Source organism: Nansenia antarctica (genome assembly GCF_963989245.1).
Source record: "Nansenia antarctica genome assembly, chromosome: 13".
NCBI lineage: Eukaryota > Metazoa > Chordata > Actinopteri > Argentiniformes > Microstomatidae > Nansenia > Nansenia antarctica.
This window is the reverse complement of record NC_137683.1, coordinates 23,700,078-23,718,526: the sequence shown is the minus strand read 5'-3', so window position 1 is coordinate 23,718,526 and position 18,449 is coordinate 23,700,078. Positions and strand designations below refer to the sequence as shown.

The 18,449-nt window shown below is 45.6% G+C and overlaps 2 protein-coding genes across 4 annotated transcripts; both read left to right on the top strand.

The window, feature by feature from the left end:
• Window positions 1-9,650: 9,650 nt before the first annotated feature.
• On the top strand, window positions 9,651-11,193 carry cidea (cell death inducing DFFA like effector a; the record flags this gene model as incomplete). The annotated part of the gene is made up of 3 exons (XM_080544121.1): window positions 9,651-9,746; window positions 10,437-10,589; window positions 11,011-11,193. The coding sequence occupies 3 exons, from the start codon at window positions 9,651-9,653 to the stop codon at window positions 11,191-11,193; spliced, it is 432 nt and encodes a 143-aa protein (XP_080400247.1).
• Window positions 11,194-14,356: 3,163 nt separating this feature from the next.
• On the top strand, window positions 14,357-17,803 carry tubb6 (tubulin, beta 6 class V; the record flags this gene model as incomplete). Of its 3 annotated transcripts, none has more annotated exons than XM_080544339.1 (5): window positions 14,357-14,413; window positions 14,843-14,951; window positions 15,307-15,417; window positions 16,483-16,727; window positions 16,985-17,803. In XM_080544339.1, the coding sequence occupies 5 exons, from the start codon at window positions 14,357-14,359 to the stop codon at window positions 17,801-17,803; spliced, it is 1,341 nt and encodes a 446-aa protein (XP_080400465.1). The 3 variants fall into 3 exon arrangements, with proteins under 3 accessions (XP_080400465.1, XP_080400464.1, XP_080400466.1); XM_080544338.1 differs by having other exon boundaries at window positions 14,843-14,957; XM_080544340.1 differs by lacking the exon at window positions 14,843-14,951 and having other exon boundaries at window positions 14,357-14,396.
• Between the last annotated feature and the right edge of the window lie 646 nt (window positions 17,804-18,449).

Below are 18,449 nucleotides of genomic sequence, written 5' to 3'. Positions count from 1 at the left end.
ATTTTTCAACCCCTCAAATACATAGACAATAATTACAAAGTACATCAACTTCTATGTTAGTATTAATAAATTCACAAACCTTGTCTCTGGTCATGCGGTCCAGCTTCTCGCTGTCAAACTGGCGCTTCAGCTCAGTCTGGCGCTCTCCTCTCTTCTGGGCGCGGCCCACATAGACCCGCCTCCCATTGACTGTTTTACCATTCATGTCGTCAACGGCCTTCTGGGCGTCCTCGTGCCTTTGGAAGTTGACAAAGCCGAAACCTTTGGACTTCCCGCTGTCATCAGTCATGACCTGGACTCTCAGGGTCGGGCCATATTTCTCGAACCTCTTCGCCAGCCTGCGGTTGTCCATGTCCTCTCCAAAGTTCTTGATGTAGACATTAGTGAACAGCGTGCCGTTCATGAGGTGGGGGGCAGCACAGGTCTGTGCCTTGGGGATGCAGAATGGCAGAGCTGCAGGCTGGTTGGGGTTGATGACTGGGTTGGGCACAATGCTGGCCGTCCTCTGCATGCACTGGCTGGGGGTGAGGGCCTGGCTGGGGGTGAGGGCCTGGCTGGGGGTGAGGGCCTGGCTGGTGGCGAGGGCCTGGCTGGGGGCGAGGGCCTGGCTGGGGGTGAGGGCCTGGCTGGGGGTGAGGGCCTGGCTGGGGGTGAGGGCCTGGCTGGGGGTGAGGGCCTGGCTGGGGGTGAGGGCCTGGCTGGGGGTGAGGGCCTGGCTGGGGGTGAGGACCTTGCTGGTGGTGAGGGCCTGGCTGGGGGTGAGGACCTGGCCCTCCCTGCGCTCTTTGACGGGCGAGGACCCGGGGCACGGGGTGGACGCTGGCCGTCCTCTGCCTGCACTGGCTGGTGGTGAGGGCCTGGCTCGCCCTGCGCTGGCTGGTGGTGAGGACCTTGCTCTCTCCCTGCGCTTGTCCAGAGCCACTAAAAGCGGCTTGGTGGCGAACACCTTGCGCAGGGCCTCGTCATCCAAGCTGTCGTCCAGGTTCTTCACATACAGATTTATACCCTGGTAGAGAGAGACCCTGTTTAGTGAGATGATTTTTCAACCCCTCAAATACATAGACAATAATTACAAAGTACATCAACTTCTATGTTAGTATTAATAAATTCACAAACCTTGTCTCTGGTCATGCGGTCCAGCTTCTCGCTGTCAAACTGGCGCTTCAGCTCAGTCTGGCGCTCTCCTCTCTTCTGGGCGCGGCCCACATAGACCCGCCTCCCATTGACTGTTTTACCATTCATGTCGTCAACGGCCTTCTGGGCGTCCTCGTGCCTTTGGAAGTTGACAAAGCCGAAACCTTTGGACTTCCCGCTGTCATCAGTCATGACCTGGACTCTCAGGGTCGGGCCATATTTCTCGAACCTCTTCGCCAGCCTGCGGTTGTCCATGTCCTCTCCAAAGTTCTTGATGTAGACATTAGTGAACAGCGTGCCGTTCATGAGGTGGGGGGCAGCACAGGTCTGTGCCTTGGGGATGCAGAATGGCAGAGCTGCAGGCTGGTTGGGGTTGATGACTGGGTTGGGCACAATGCTGGCCGTCCTCTGCATGCACTGGCTGGGGGTGAGGGCCTGGCTGGGGGTGAGGGCCTGGCTGGGGGTGAGGGCCTGGCTGGTGGCGAGGGCCTGGCTGGGGGTGAGGGCCTGGCTGGGGGTGAGGGCCTGGCTGGGGGTGAGGGCCTGGCTGGGGGTGAGGGCCTGGCTGGGGGTGAGGGCCTGGCTGGGGGTGAGGGCCTGGCTGGGGGTGAGGACCTTGCTGGTGGTGAGGGCCTGGCTGGGGGTGAGGACCTGGCCCTCCCTGCGCTCTTTGACGGGCGAGGACCCGGGGCACGGGGTGGACGCTGGCCGTCCTCTGCCTGCACTGGCTGGTGGTGAGGGCCTGGCTCGCCCTGCGCTGGCTGGTGGTGAGGACCTTGCTCTCTCCCTGCGCTTGTCCAGAGCCACTAAAAGCGGCTTGGTGGCGAACACCTTGCGCAGGGCCTCGTCATCCAAGCTGTCGTCCAGGTTCTTCACATACAGATTTATACCCTGGTAGAGAGACACACCCTGTTTAGTGAGATGATTTTTCAACCCCTCAAATACATAGACAATAATTACAAAGTACATCAACTTCTATGTTTGTATTAATAAATTCACAAACCTTGTATCTGGTCATGCAGTGCAGCTTCTCGCTCTCAAACATGCGCTTCAGCTCAGTCTGGCTGGGGGTGAGGGCCTGGCTCTCACTGCGCTCTTTGACGGGCGAGGACCCCGCGCCTGGGTCTCTCTTCACCCTGGAGGTGGTCTTAGGGGAGTGTGGGGGATTCAGGCTGGTAGGGGTTGATGACCGGATTGGTGGTGAGAGCTGTCCTGGCCTTGGGACTCTGACTCTTCGCCTGGCTCTCCCTCTACTGGCTTGTCCTGGCTAGTTACAACAAAATATAACATAAATATCCATATACAACATAAATATCAAACACAGAAAATGTTATAAGATGTATTTCAGTCACCTTACTACTCAGAGTCCTCTGTCCTGCACTTAAAAAACACTTGTTTATAATGGCCTTTGAATTTACTCATAGTTTTGCTCAGTTTTACACTCGTATCTAGTCCATAGCTGGTAGAGAGACACACCCTGTTTAGTGAGATGATTTTTCAACCCCTCAAATACATAGACAATAATTACAAAGTACATCAACTTCTATGTTTGTATTAATAAATTCACAAACCTTGTATCTGGTCATGCAGTGCAGCTTCTCGCTCTCAAACATGCGCTTCAGCTCAGTCTGGCTGGGGTTGAGGGCCTGGCTCTCCCTGCGCTCTTTGACGGGTGAGGACCCCGCGCCTGGGTCTCTCTTCACCCTGGAGGTGGTCTTAGGGGAGTGTGGGGGATTCAGGCTGGTAGGGGTTGATGACCGGATTGGTGGTGAGAGCTGTCCTGGCCTTGGGACTCTGACTCTTCGCCTGGCTCTCCCTCTACTGGCTTGTCCTGGCTAGTTACAACAAAATATAACATAAATATCCATATACAACATAAATATCAAACACAGAAAATGTTATAAGATGTATTTCAGTCACCTTACTACTCAGAGTCCGCTGTCCTGCACTTAAAAAACACTTGTTTATAATGGCCTTTGAATTTACTCATAGTTTTGCTCAGTTTTACACTCGTATCTAGTCCATAGCTGGTAGAGAGACACACCCTGTTTAGTGAGATGATTTTTCAACCCCTCAAATACATAGACAATAATTACAAAGTACATTAACTTCTATGTTTGTATTAATAAATTCACAAACCTTGTATCTGGTCATGCAGTGCAGCTTCTCGCTCTCAAACATGCGCTTCAGCTCAGTCTGGCTGGGGGTGAGGGCCTGGCTCTCCCTGCGCTCTTTGACGGGCGAGGACCCCGCGCCTGGGTCTCTCTTCACCCTGGAGGTGGTCTTAGGGGAGTGTGGGGGATTCAGGCTGGTAGGGGTTGATGACCGGATTGGTGGTGAGAGCTGTCCTGGCCTTGGGACTCTGACTCTTCGCCTGGCTCTCCCTCTACTGGCTTGTCCTGGCTAGTTACAACAAAATATAACATAAATATCCATATACAACATAAATATCAAACACAGAAAATGTTATAAGATGTATTTCAGTCACCTTACTACTCAGAGTCCTCTGTCCTGCACTTAAAAAACACTTGTTTATAATGGCCTTTGAATTTACTCATAGTTTTGCTCAGTTTTACACTCGTATCTAGTCCATAGCTGGTAGAGAGACACACCCTGTTTAGTGAGATGATTTTTCAACCCCTCAAATACATAGACAATAATTACAAAGTACATCAACTTCTATGTTTGTATTAATACATTCACAAACCTTGTATCTGGTCATGCAGTGCAGCTTCTCGCTCTCAAACATGCGCTTCAGCTCAGTCTGGCTGGGGTTGAGGGCCTGGCTCTCCCTGCGCTCTTTGACGGGCGAGGACCCCGCGCCTGGGTCTCTCTTCACCCTGGAGGTGGTCTTAGGGGAGTGTGGGGGATTCAGGCTAGTAGGGGTTGATGACCGGATTGGTGGTGAGAGCTGTCCTGGCCTTGGGACTCTGACTCTTCGCCTGGCTCTCCCTCTACTGGCTTGTCCTGGCTAGTTACAACAAAATATAACATAAATATCCATATACAACATAAATATCAAACACAGAAAATGTTATAAGATGTATTTCAGTCACCTTACTACTCAGAGTCCTCTGTCCTGCACTTTAAAAACACTTGTTTATAATGGCCTTTGAATTTACTCATATTTTTGCTCAGTTTTACACTCGTATCTAGTCCATTCCAAAGGGATGCCCCACAAACAGAGATGCACCTTCTTTTCAGAGTCGTACGAACACTAGGCTGTTTTAGATTCAAAGTCCCTCTTAAATATTAACCACCTTCTCTACCCATATACATTTTCTGAATGTTGCTTGGTGTTATTTATAACCTTAAGACTGGTTGGGGTTGATGACTGGGTTGGGCACGGGGTGGACGCTGGCCGTCCTCTGCCTGCACTGGCTGGTGGTGAGGGCCTGGCTCGCCCTGCGCTGGCTGGTGGTGAGGACCTTGCTCTCTCCCTGCACTTGTCCAGAGCCACTAAAAGCGGCTTGGTGGCGATGATGCGGCCGTTCACGCCAGCTATGGCCTTGGTGGCCGCCTCAGGGGAGGAGAAGCACACGAAGCCATAGCCCTGGCTGCGTCCACCCTCCGTCGCTACCTTTGCATTGGTGATTGTTCCGAAGGGCGAGAACACCTTGCGCAGGGCCTCGTCATCCATGCTGTCGTCCAGGTTCTTCACATACAGATTTATACCCTGGTAGAGAGACACACCCTGTTTAGTGAGATGATTTTTCAACCCCTCAAATACATAGACAATAATTACAAAGTACATCAACTTCTATGTTTGTATTAATAAATTCACAAACCTTGTATCTGGTCATGCAGTGCAGCTTCTCGCTCTCAAACATGCGCTTCAGCTCAGTCTGGCTGGGGGTGAGGGCCTGGCTCTCCCTGCGCTCTTTGACGGGCGAGGACCCCGCGCCTGGGTCTCTCTTCACCCTGGAGGTGGTCTTAGGGGAGTGTGGGGGATTCAGGCTGGTAGGGGTTGATGACCGGATTGGTGGTGAGAGCTGTCCTGGCCTTGGGACTCTGACTCTTCGCCTGGCTCTCCCTCTACTGGCTTGTCCTGGCTAGTTACAACATAATCTAACATAAATATCCATATACAACATAAATATCAAACACAGAAAATGTTATAAGATGTATTTCAGTCACCTTACTACTCAGAGTCCTCTGTCCTGCACTTAAAAAACACTTGTTTATAATGGCCTTTGAATTTACTCATATTTTTGCTCAGTTTTACACTCGTATCTAGTCCATTCCAAAGGGATGCCCCACAAACAGAGATGCACCTTCTTTTCAGAGTCGTACGAACACTAGGCTGTTTTAGATTCAAAGTCCCTCTTAAATATTAACCACCTTCTCTACCCATATACATTTTCTGAATGTTGCTTGGTGTTATTTATAACCTAAAACATAATTTCTGCAGTTTTGAATTTAAACATTTAGACATGTACTAACACATCTGCACAAATTGCTGTCTGCTGCTTATGTAGCTTTTCAGCCACTCCAGGCAGTTTTTGTCATAGAGAACCTTAAATCTGTCTATAAATAACCCATATGCTTTATTCACATCTGATTTATCACACAAAGTCTTCCAATTGCATTGCAGGAAATCATTTCTAAAAGCAGATACCGTTTCCTCAGTTCTTATTCTCTTATACCGTGTTTCCGTTGACTCTTTTTCCTATAATTACTCTCATATACCGTAAAGACAGTTATACAACAGTTAGTTCCGACCAAGTAATTTGATTGGACAAGAGGCATTCCATGAGTTACGATATACAGTATAACAGCACTGGGACTTTTAACTATGTATCACCAGTGGCGGACTCAGGCTGTTTGAAGGGCAGGGGCGAAAAGAAAAAAAGGGCACTTTAGCGCGACGTTTTCATCCGTGGGCGCACCAGAGTCCGCCAGTGTGTATCACTCCGCCGCACAGATGTTCTACTAAATTACCGTTAATTACATGTTTGTGTTCAGGTTACTAGGCAACAGTCCATTTGAAGTTCAGTTGCGGAACTATTTGTTGTTTATTTTTATGATTAAATAAACAAACAAATCATAATCTGTTGTCGCTTATTACTGTTAACTAATAATTCGCGCTGTAGAACTGTTGTATAAAAGCAATATCACACTCGAGGTCGTGCTGTTATACTGAATATCAGCACGGCTGTGATTCGGTCGTAGGTACGAGGCCGCATACACACTCCCTCTCGTGTGATATTGCTTAAGTAAGTGATTGCTAATATCATTGATTAATAATCCACCTATCGCCTTACTTTCCAAATTGTTTGTAAATATATTATTGATTAGGGAGGCACACTCAGATGTTATCCTGCTTGGTTTGGAAAAGGCTCAAACTATACATTGTTTCAATTAATTTGTCTGTTTTCTCATGTTTGTGTGGATTCAACAGGTCGATGTTAAAATCCCCACAGACATAGCTAATCTTTTGTTTTGAAGAGGAAAATAACCTTTCCATGTTAATCATGAATGTATCCATGTTAGATCCTGGTTTTCTGTAAACACAGCTTACAATTAAGTTTTTCATTCTTTCCACAGTTATTTCCACCGTAATATATTCCATAATATCATCAATGGCTTTTCAGTGGCTTTACAATGCATTACAATGCGCTTTACAGGAAGAATATAAAAGGGCACCTTGCCTTTGGGATGCAGAATGATGGAGCAGGCTGGTTGAGGTTGTCGTAGATGATGCTGCCCACACTCATAAGCAGACCCCGTCTAACTAGGCACGCTGGAATTAATGTCTGATGATGTTAGCTCTCAAACAGCGTGTCAAACAAAAGTGTCAAATAAAACTGGAAACAATACTTAATATACTAATATATAGAATAAGCTCTGTAGCACACACAATGTAGATATCAGTCAGATGAAATGCAGAATGGAAGAGGGATGTTCAGGAGACACTTGAAACCGGAATTCGGAACCCCAGTTACTAAGTTCTCTTTTGTGACATCATTGTCAATTGTTATTTGTTGCATCAGTAAAATGTAAAGAAATCCTTGATGTTCTGTTTCAATATCAGTATAAATTAATAACCTTTATTTATTTGTATATAATTGATTATATATATTTATTATATCATGTATTTGTATATAATAATAATAATAATAATAATCATCATAATCATAAATCATATTTTGTATAGTGCATTTCTTAGTACTCAAAGATACTTTACCTCCATGGAGAAGAGATGTATCTATAATAATAACCCCTCCCCCCTCCCCTGGCCTCTCATCCCTCCCCCCTCCACTGGCCTCATCCCTCCCCTGGCCTCCCCTGGCCTCCCCTGGCCTCCCCTGGCCTCCCCTGGCCTCCCCTGGCCTCCCCTGGCCTCCCATGCCAGACACTTTGAGACACTGCCAAAATAAAGCTTGAATGAAAACAATGTGTTGCTCTCTGTGTCTAGTAAAAACTAAATCTAAAGATTCGGGGCTGAAACCAAAATGCTTGGGGGCTGAAGCCCCAGAACTTAGCCTAGGCCTAGTGAAGGCCAGGCGCTGTCGCAGACTGATCACTCCGCTCAAGGACAAATAGGGCCAAAGGAGCCCGGTCAGACGTTTGCTGGGCAGTGCCGAAGTGAGCGGTGTGGTCGGAAGAAGCACATCGGACCTGTCGATCTGACTTCAGACCTCGTTGAAATTGGGGAGAATTAGGGAACATTTTAGCCTACCGCACCACGAATAAGCTCTGCATTGATTGTTCCTGCAGAATGGCGCTGATTTCTATTCAGTCAAGTATGGAATATGCGAAAACACTTCTCCCCGAGGCACTGGTGAGGTAAGCGTGGAGACGGTGCGCAGGTGTCACTAATTGTATTGGTTTTTCAATTAGTCGTGAGCTTAGAATGATAAGGTTCTATCTCCGTTTAGGGTAGTTCAGAGATATTGAGCGTCAAAGTTTTTACATTCCATTATGTTTTGTGAGATGGAACCTTTGTATTTTATGAATTACTAACTCAAAAATGTCAACATTTTTAAAATAACACCACACAGGCATTAATAAACACCTAATGGATCAGATTATGTAAAAAACTCAATTTGGACAAAAATGGAGATAGAACCTTATAATTCTAACGTCACGACTTCTTAATTGAGGCTGCCTGAGATTTTGGAGAGTTGGGAGATCGAGGCTCATTCACTTTAGAGCAGTGGTTCTCAAACCTCTCCTCGGGGACCCCCAGCCTCTCCACATGTTTTATCTGTTCCAACTAACCAAGTTGAATCAGGTGTGCTGGTGGTGGAATAGATCAAACATGTGGAGCGCCTGGGGGTCCCCGAGGAGAGGGTTGAGAACCACTGCTTTAGAGAAAGGCACTCGTGACGTTGGAATTATAAGGTTCAAAATTGAGTTTTTTTTTACATAATCTGATCCATTAGGTGTTTATTAATGCCTGTGTTTTTATTTTATTTTTTATGTTGACATTTTTGAGTTAGTAATTCATAAAATACAAAGGTTCCATCTCACAAAACATAATGGAATGTAAAAACTTTGACGCTCAATATCTCTGAACTGCCCTAAACGGAGATAGAACCTTATCATTCTAAGATCACCCACTGTGGAGAACCGCAGTTACCTCTGACCGCGTCAAGCAGCAAAGCCTTCATTGTGGGGGGCTTGTGTTATTTTTCATTACCAATCATTAATGTTTTCTTGACGTGTAGCTGAAACGGGCTCTATATGACTTGTAAACTGGGATACAAATCATGATGGTATTTGAGAGATTGATTGCGCATAATCTTAAATTGATAAGTGAGTGTTGCTTAACAGTTCTTTTCCTCACTCGTTTCAACTGTTTTGGCATGGTCAGTATTTTTATTCCAATTACGACTAGCACTGTTTTTGCCATCCAAGAAAGGATGCAAGAGGATAGTGATGACCACAGCAGTGGTTTTTAATACTTTTCCTTGTTAAATAAGGTTTGGTTCTGGTGATCACCTAATCAGTACCTCACTAAGTATAATGAGGTGTGCCTGTGTTGGAATTCAACAGACACTGGAATGAAATGGCTGCCAGAAATGTAGAGATGCTGATTTTAAATGTTTTCAGGGATGTATACACACACCCCTGAGAAAAGTGGTTTGGAGCCCGCTTTGTAGGCGTTAATATACTGTTATTGTAGCCTATATTCAATATGCACTGAATGTCGATACTATACTTTAACCCTTGCCTCTAATAAAAATGTGAAGGAACCCACAATTGGCAGCAACAGATTTTAGTCTCATTATCACACGTGATTGGGCATGAAACTCAAACCTTGAATAGCTGCTTAGCTGGGAGAACAGCCTGTTTTTACCAAGGACCATTTCTAAAAATGTTCTTGTCAATATTTAGACCATTGGCAACATTTGAAGACAGTGCTTGGTCTGTGGAGTGTTCCACTTGCATTCTTTTCACCTTTTTGTTATAAACGTCTTGTCCAAACAAGCCTGTTGTTCTACACTGAAGATGTTGATCATCCCTGCAGGTCAGCCCTCTCCCTGCAGACAACAATCACACAGTGCATCATGCCACGCCAATCCCGCCCCTTCAAGGTGTGCACCCATAGTGGAAGGCAGATGAAGTGCCTCATGGCAACCTCCATTAGTGACCTTCTGGACAAGGTAAGGCAAGAGAGGTTTCCAGCTGGGACCATAGGGTTAGGGTTAAGACCATATACACTGAAAAATGTATGCACTCACTGCAATGTACGTATAGCTTTGGATAAAAGCGCCAGCTAAATGGTGCATATATGTGATTATTTCCTGTCAGGTCAGGCCATGTTAACGTCATTAGCGTTTAATATTTTTTTCACCTTGCTAGGCAGAATTCATTGGCCAGAAACATTTCTGCTTAATGTAATTTTTCCCTGCTTACGCCAATCACGCTCACGTTCCCATAGCAATAATGGGGTAGAGTTGTCCACTGCCATACAGCAGAAAGATAGGACAGGGAGCGCAGTGAGAACACACCACCAGGTGGCGCTGTGGTGCAAGATGCTCATTACATCTGAACGCTGTGGTGCAAGATGCTCGTTACATCTGAACGTTGTGGTAACTTGTATTTTATATTTAATACAAAATAGTGATTCAATGGTGAAACTGTTGTGTGTAAATATAATAAATGAATGAAAAATGTCAGACCAGACATTTCATCCATATACAAATACTCTCCTCATTGAAACAATAATGTTTGTAATACAATGTAATTCTCCTTCTCTTGCCCAACACGTTACACCACATTGATTGAGTGGGAAATGTAGTTGTCCTTCTCAAGCCAGGCTGTGTCAATGTAATTCAACTTCTCCTGCCCAGGTGGCCAGTGCATTCCTGTTGACGTGTCAGGCCCTGACCCTGGTCTTGGAGGAGGATGGGACTGTGGTGGACTCTGAGGCCTTCTTCCAGTCCCTGCCCACCAACACACCACTCATGGTTCTGGGGAAGGGAGAGGCGTGGACCCAGAACAAGGTACCGTAGTCTAGAACTCGAAGTCTTCTAGAACTTTACTAGTTCCTTTCAGGGGTACAGCAATGCATCAGATAAAATGCTCCATTTGTGATGTGCAATTTATCTTCTTTTGCCACAAGCTGGAGGGTATTCCATCAACGTCGCTAGAGAAAAATCTAGGCTTATTTGGGTAAACCCCGCGAGACTTATCGAAAAGCCGAGGCTCATTTTGATAAGTCTCACGGGACTTGTCTAAATAAGCCTGGATTTTTCTTTAGCAACGTCGATGCAATACCCTGGTGACACTGTCAAATGTCTATTTGTGTATTTTCTGCTACCTAGTAGCTATGCTGCTTGCTATTCCCTACCCTCTGGTTTTACAACCATGATTGTGGTCACCATGGACCTACTCTGACATGGTCCCTTGTCCATTTCTGCACAGATTCTCTCTTCAAGTTTCAGGAAGGATTCTCCCAAGATTGGAATAGCCAAGTTGAGTGTTGATCTTTACAAGCAGAACCCCAAAGAATTCATTGGTTGCTTGACCATCAAGGCAAAGCTTCATGACATCTATACGCTGTCCTACGACATCAAATGCCAAAGAGCCAAGCATATGTTGAAGTGAGTATACCACTACCCTTGCCAATCACTGTTGCAGTGACACCATTGAGTGTAATTGGTCAGCTACTACCGATATCTCAAATGGGAGATTCATGTGTGAAAAGGGTTTTGAACAGGCACACCATAAAGTCACAAGCCATGGGTCAAGAGATAATGAGATAAAAGCCATTCTTGCCAAAATCTTGCAATAAATGAATGATTTTTGCACAGTTTTGAGTGTGCGGATGGTGCTTTTTTCACTCTATAGAATACTCAAACAGGAAATTGCTTTAGGAAAAGTTAGGCATTACATTTGACGATTTCACAGCCATATCAGGTAAGTGACTGATCAATATGATGTAGAGGCTATAGCTCCATTTCGAGCCCAAAATGGTAGGTAAAATAAAGAAAGAAAAGAAAGAAAATAGTGATGTATTCGCTAGAATTTCCACAGCATCTCTTTAATGTTGACCATCAGTTTATACATAATCAATGACTGCAGAATTCCACACCAGTTGTAACAGTAAATATTCATCCACCCCACCCTCCACCTTGTAGGTCTCTTCTGCATTGCCTGACGCGTGTGATTGGAGTTGCTGGCCAGTTACTTCTGTGCGTATCCTCATATATGCTACAGTACATCAGGGATGACTACTAGGCCTTGGCCTTTGGCTGTTTTCCCGGACAGAACCTTAACCTGACTGGCCGTTAGAGGTCACTGTTTATACTGTCTCTTGTGAGTCCCTCTATCGTCCAACCACAGCTGATGTTAAGGCTTGTACATCCACTCTGTCCTCCATTTAGCAGGCACCTTAAACATGCTTCATTCAGGTTCTAATATGTTCCATTAAGGCTCTACCAGTGTCGGTTTCCTCTTTACTACCTATCGAAGTCTTGAGCTGTATTTTTTTTTGTCAATATGCCAAATGTCTTCATAAAACAGGATTTTCAAAGTGGGTCATGCTTCTTCTGTGTTGTTTCCATACGTGTTAGGTCTGCACAGCATGCAGCCAATCATAAAAGACGGCTAGAATAGATAAGTATAAAAATGTGTGACGCTGACTTGTTCAGTATTCATACTTATATATTGAGAAACCTGATTGGCTGAACTCTGTTTAACACTTATGGAAGTAACATGAAAGCAGCATGACCCAATTCGAAAATTGTATTTCATGACTTTTTCTGTTTAATCTTAGGTGCCTGCTAACTCTATAGGGCATAATGGATGTATGACACTGAACATTCGCTACGGTCGAACCTTAGAGGTGACCCAAAAGACAGCATCGACATTAACCTCTAGGGAGCGGTTGGGCTAATTGGACCCATTATCCAGACCAAGGTCTTCTTTTAAAGGCTGTTTTATACAATCGTTTTCTTTGGTCAAATTCTGATTTAGTTTTTAGACCAGGATGTTTTTTTTGTATTGTTCTTTTCCTTTCTGTCAACGTCCTTATTGTGTCAGCTTTTAACTGTGGGGCGGGGGGGAGGAAGTGAGTGGATTGGCAAAGCATGTCTGAAATGTTGCTTTGAGTCGCTTGTGCTGAATCCCAAATCAACACTGAGCTCCTACTCCCTAGGTAGTGTATATGGGTGTATTGGATAGCAATATGGCAAATTACACCTGCCCAATCTGGCAACTACAATATTTCCTGCACCTATTCTGTCCTCTAGGATCTACAGGAGAATCATGGGGGTAGGGGTTGATTTGTGGTTGGTATGAGGAAGATGTGGAGCAATATAATTGTTTTAACTCTGCACTTTAATATATAAAAAATAAAGAAGTCAACATTTTATCATGTTCAGAAATAAAACAATGTCATTGAATGTTTTCCCTGTCAAATCTATAAATAAAGAATTTGTTCTAAACAGTTGGTGGCGTGATTTCATTGTTTGCTGTACAGTTATGATATACTGTATACTCTCTCAGACTTATCTCAGTTGGCCATGTAGTAGGGCCAAAGATCGATGAATTCCAACTAAACTCTGAGATTTAGATTGTATTGGCACTGAATTGGCTTTTTACCATTTATCAAACCTTTCAACTTAAAGCAGCAACTGGCTACACCACCAATGGTTTACAGTGCACACCAGTTGGAAGTGGTTTATGTTTTGAGTGTTGAGTAATGCCATAGGTCGATTCTGTACACATCATTCTCCTTCCCTGCCTGTTGGGATGGATATCCTGTCATTGGTCTCTCGGATAACGGTCCTGTAACCTGCATATGATAGACTGTGTATATGACGAACTGCAATTCGCATGGATGCCACAGACGTAAACTCGTGAGCTTAGAATGATAAGGTTCTATCTCCGTTTAGGGTAGTTCAGAGATATTGAGCGTCAAAGTTTTTACATTCCATTATGTTCTGTGAGATGGAACCTTTGTATTTTATGAATTACTAACTCAAAAATGTCAACATTTTAAAAATAACACCACACAGGCATTAATAAACACCTAATGGATCAGATTATGTTAAAAACAAAATTGACAAAAATGGAGATAGAACCTTATAATTCTAACGTCACGCTGTGTATATGACGAACTGCAATTCGCATGGATGCCACAGACGTGAACTGTACGTGGGCTGTATGTATCTGGGCTAAGTTACAGGCAGGGCTCCATCATCCGGAGAGCGTGATTCCAAAGCACCTCCGCTAAAACCTGTTAAAGCAGTGGAAGTGGAATGTGTACAGGGTAAAAACTATTTGACTACAACAAAACTAAAGCAATGGCTAAAGTTGTGAATTGTCTTGATACATAATTTTTTTTAAATTTTTTTTTTTTAAATGATCCAGGTATAAACTATTTCCACGTGTATCTGTTCAAGCCTTCCTCCTGTCGGTAAACCGGAGAGGTGTCGACTTCTGCGCGCAACTACACGTGCAGTTCCCCCGGCAGGCTTAAAATATCAATCTGATGTATTCCCCAGCATCCTTCTATGAATATATCCAGTCCCCAACAGCCCGATCTAATTCAAAATACATAACTTCAACCGTTTATAGATTATTTGCCAGGTGGTAAGTAAAGTAACTGACGGCCTGACGGGATCCAGCTGTCTGGTGCGTCTGTGTCGGGGCGTGTCTGTCTGACGCGCCTGGAGGGGAGAGGAATGTCCCTCTGCTCCTGGTCACACTGCTCTGAGACACACCCGCCGCAAGCACAGGCCAGGTCAACCTCCCACTGATCAAAATGAGAGAAATTGTTCATATGCAAGCTGGCCAATGCGGGAATCAGATTGGCACTAAGGTAGGTTTAGTAATTAATAAACAGGTCTGGGTTTTAATTTGAATTGCAGAGGCATGATGATTTGTGGAAAGGAGTTGTCAACTTTCTAGCATGACCATTGTTGAATGGCAGTTCAATACTAATACTAATGTGTCAAGTTTTGTGAATAGCGAATAGGCTGATTATAAACATACAAAAGCTATTCTTATCATAGCCCGTTGATAATGGCAATAAATAAGGTCAATTGCCATTAACTAATGGCCAAATTAATGGCCCAAAACACTTTTTATAACGGTTCATGCTGCTCTCAATGAGTGGCACGATGAACTACATATGGGCGAATTATTCCAGTAAAAAGACTATGCTGACAAAAAGGTTTTATATTCTACTACTATGACTTTAATTGAGGAGTTTCAACTGTGTTCTGTTTTTCTCCTGCCCTGGGGACAGTTTTGGGAAGTTATCAGCGATGAACATGGCATTGATCCCGCAGGAAACTATGTGGGCGACTCAAAACTTCAACTTGACAGGATTAATGTGTACTACAACGAAGCCTCCTGTAAGTGTGTGTGTGTGTGTGTGTGTGTGTGTGTGTGTGTGTGTGTGTGTGTGTGTGTGTGTGTGTGTGTGTGTGAGTGTGAGAGAGAGAGAGAGAGAGAGAGAGAGTGAGTGAGTGAGTGAGTGAGTGAGTGAGTGAGTGAGTGAGTGAGTGTGTGTGTGTGTGTGTGTGTGTGTGTGTGTGTGTGTGTGTGTGTGTGTGTGTGTTAGTGTGTGTTAGTGCTGGCGCGTGTGCATGTGTGTGTGTTGTGCTGTTTTTTTCCTTCTTCCATATTTACTACAGGTTATAGAATACAATAAAATGACATTGCCATTACAATTAATGCATTGGGTATCCTTTCTTTCTCTTTGTGTAGCACATAAATATGTTCCCAGGTCGATACTGGTGGACTTAGAGCCTGGCACCATGGACAGTGTTCGCTCAGGGGCCTTTGGAAAGCTGTTTAGACCTGACAACTTCATCTTCGGTAAGAATCTAATGTCTCTTACCAATAATTGTGGTGATCAAGTTCAATCACTCAAGTGTACAGTAGTAGCAGACCCCAAATGTCTTACGGGTGTCTCAGTGGTGCAGTGAACGACGGGTGTTCTGACAGACAAGGGCCCTCAATGAGATGGTTTCTCTGTCGTGGTCTTGTCAGTAAACAACACTTTAAACCATCCCCCATTCCAAATCAAGTTCCCTAGAATGAAACTCTGGGGACAGAGTTGATCATTCATATTAGCAGCATACACGATCATGTGTGTGTGACATCATGTGACGTGAATATGCTGAATGAAGCATGAGGATGTAGTCTATGAACGCCTCAGAACTGGATGGTCATTGTTGAGTCCTTGTGCCTGACCTTGCATGTATAAAATGGTGTGACCAGCACTACAAAACATACAGCATGTGACAATAAACGGCACAGACAAGATGTTTTAGCATCAGCGTTGTCATCATCTATTTATCATTGTATCATGAACGCTTTAATAACCTTTTCTCGCACAACCATAACGATCATCATGTGGTTTTCCAGTCCAGTTTACTACTAAAGTACACCATAGTCTCTCTAGCCCCTTATTGGGCTACTGTATATCAAGCATATGGTAGCTGCCAGCTAGTTGTCAGGAGATAGAAACATAGCCTCATAGTTATCCATAGTATCTTTCCTCTAGCAGCAGAGAAGGACAATGGAAAACTGACATGAAGCTTGTACAAAATGTCAGACTCAACCTAGATTCTTGTTTAAATCTTTTAGCCATTTGTTTTATCAACTCCCAATGGGATATGTGGTAGATGTTTCATTTGACTTTCTTTCCTATTGAGAAGTTAACCGCACACACACATGCACACACACACACACACACACACACACACACACACACACACACACACACACACACACACACACACACACACTAGATCTGACCCCACTGATCTTTTCGTCTAGGACTGGATGATATATTGTTCACTGGTGTGGCGGTTTTAAGGCTACTGGCATATAGGATTTCACTGATTCACTGCCTTTCTGTTTTCGCTGCCTGTGCAGGGCAGACAGGTGCAGGGAACAACTGGGCCAAGGGCCACTATACGGAGGGAGCCGAGCTGGTGGACTCTGTGTTGGACGTGGTGAGGAAGGAGTGTGAGCACTGTGACTGCCTCCAGGGCTTCCAGCTCACCCACTCCCTGGGAGGGGGTACAGGGTCGGGCATGGGCACTCTGCTCATCAGCAAGATCCGGGAGGAATATCCCGACCGCATAATGAACACCTTCAGCGTCATGCCCTCGCCCAAGGTACTGCAATTACATTTACATTCTTGGCATTTAGCAGACACCATTTATTCCAAAGCGACTTATACAATACATTTGTCTAAGTAAGTGAATCATCAATCCACCAGTCACAGCAGGCAAAAAGTAATCTATGCTCAGGCCAGGGGCCATTGGCAGTCTAGAAGAAGCATTTATTTATATATATATATATATATATATATATATATGGATGGCGTTTTCAGAAATGATACCTCTCTTTTTCCACCACTCTTTCCCTCCAGGTCTCAGACACAGTGGTGGAGCCCTATAACGCCACGCTCTCCGTTCACCAGTTAGTAGAGAACACAGACGAGACCTACTGCATCGACAACGAGGCGCTGTACGACATCTGCTTCCGCACGCTCAAGCTGACCACGCCCACCTACGGAGACCTCAACCACCTCGTCTCCTGCACCATGAGCGGGGTCACCACCTCGCTGCGCTTCCCGGGCCAGCTCAACGCCGACCTCCGTAAACTGGCCGTCAACATGGTGCCCTTCCCTCGGCTACACTTCTTCATGCCAGGCTTCGCCCCTCTCACCGCCCGGGGGAGCCAACAGTACCGCGCCCTCACTGTGCCGGAGCTCACCCAGCAAATGTTCGACGCCCGGAACATGATGGCGGCGTGCGACCCGCGGCACGGGCGCTACCTGACGGTGGCCACGGTGTTCCGTGGGCCCATGTCCATGAAGGAGGTGGACGAGCAGATGCTAGCGGTCCAGAACAAGAACAGCAGCTACTTTGTGGAGTGGATCCCCAACAACGTGAAAGTGGCGGTCTGTGACATTGCGCCTCGGGGACTCAAAATGTCGTCCACGTTCATCGGCAACAGCACGGCCATCCAGGAGCTGTTCAAGCGGATCTCTGAGCAGTTCTCCGCCATGTTCCGCCGTAAGGCCTTCCTGCACTGGTTCACGGGCGAGGGCATGGACGAGATGGAGTTTACGGAGGCAGAGAGCAACATGAACGACCTGGTGTCTGAGTACCAGCAGTACCAGGAAGCCACAGCCAACGATGACGAGGAGACTTTCGACGACGAGGAAGAGGAGATCAATGAGTAAGGAGAATGGTGCCGCTTGTGTTTTCTTTTTCAGATTGTATCCCTTTTTCACCCAATTTGGTAGCCAATTGAACCCAACCTAGCATCCAATTATCCCCTGCCAATTGCATAGGATCCGCCGCACGACCCCGTGGCCGGCAGTCCCAGAGGAGGCCGCCAGGCAGACTAGCTGACTGGCTCCTCGAGCCCAGCACCGTTATTCCGGCACCTAGGGGGCGGTGTTGCGCGACGGATCCTTGTCCGGAAATACTCCTATACCCGCCCTCGGGAGCGGCCGCCCAATATGCCGCTCTCCGTGTGTGCCCCAGCCATATCCGGATCTGGCGAGCTGGGATTCGAACCCAGTCCCCGGTGGGCAGCATGCACTAGTGGCCAGTGCTTAGACCGCTACACCACCGTGGGGCGCCGCTTGTGTTTTCTTGAGACAGGATATCTTTGTTTTGTACTGTATTGTGTTTTTTCTTCAACTTTGTTTGTTTTGAAACTGTGAATTTTCTGAGGTCTTGGAAGAAAAAAAAGAAAAGAAAAAGTGGTTGAAATAAAACCCTTCAAAGACCTTTGAATGTTTTCTATGTTGAGTTTTTGTCCCAGTGGAGTTTTGTACAGTGTGCTGTGTGTTTCAGGATTTGATGGATTCGTCTGTGTTC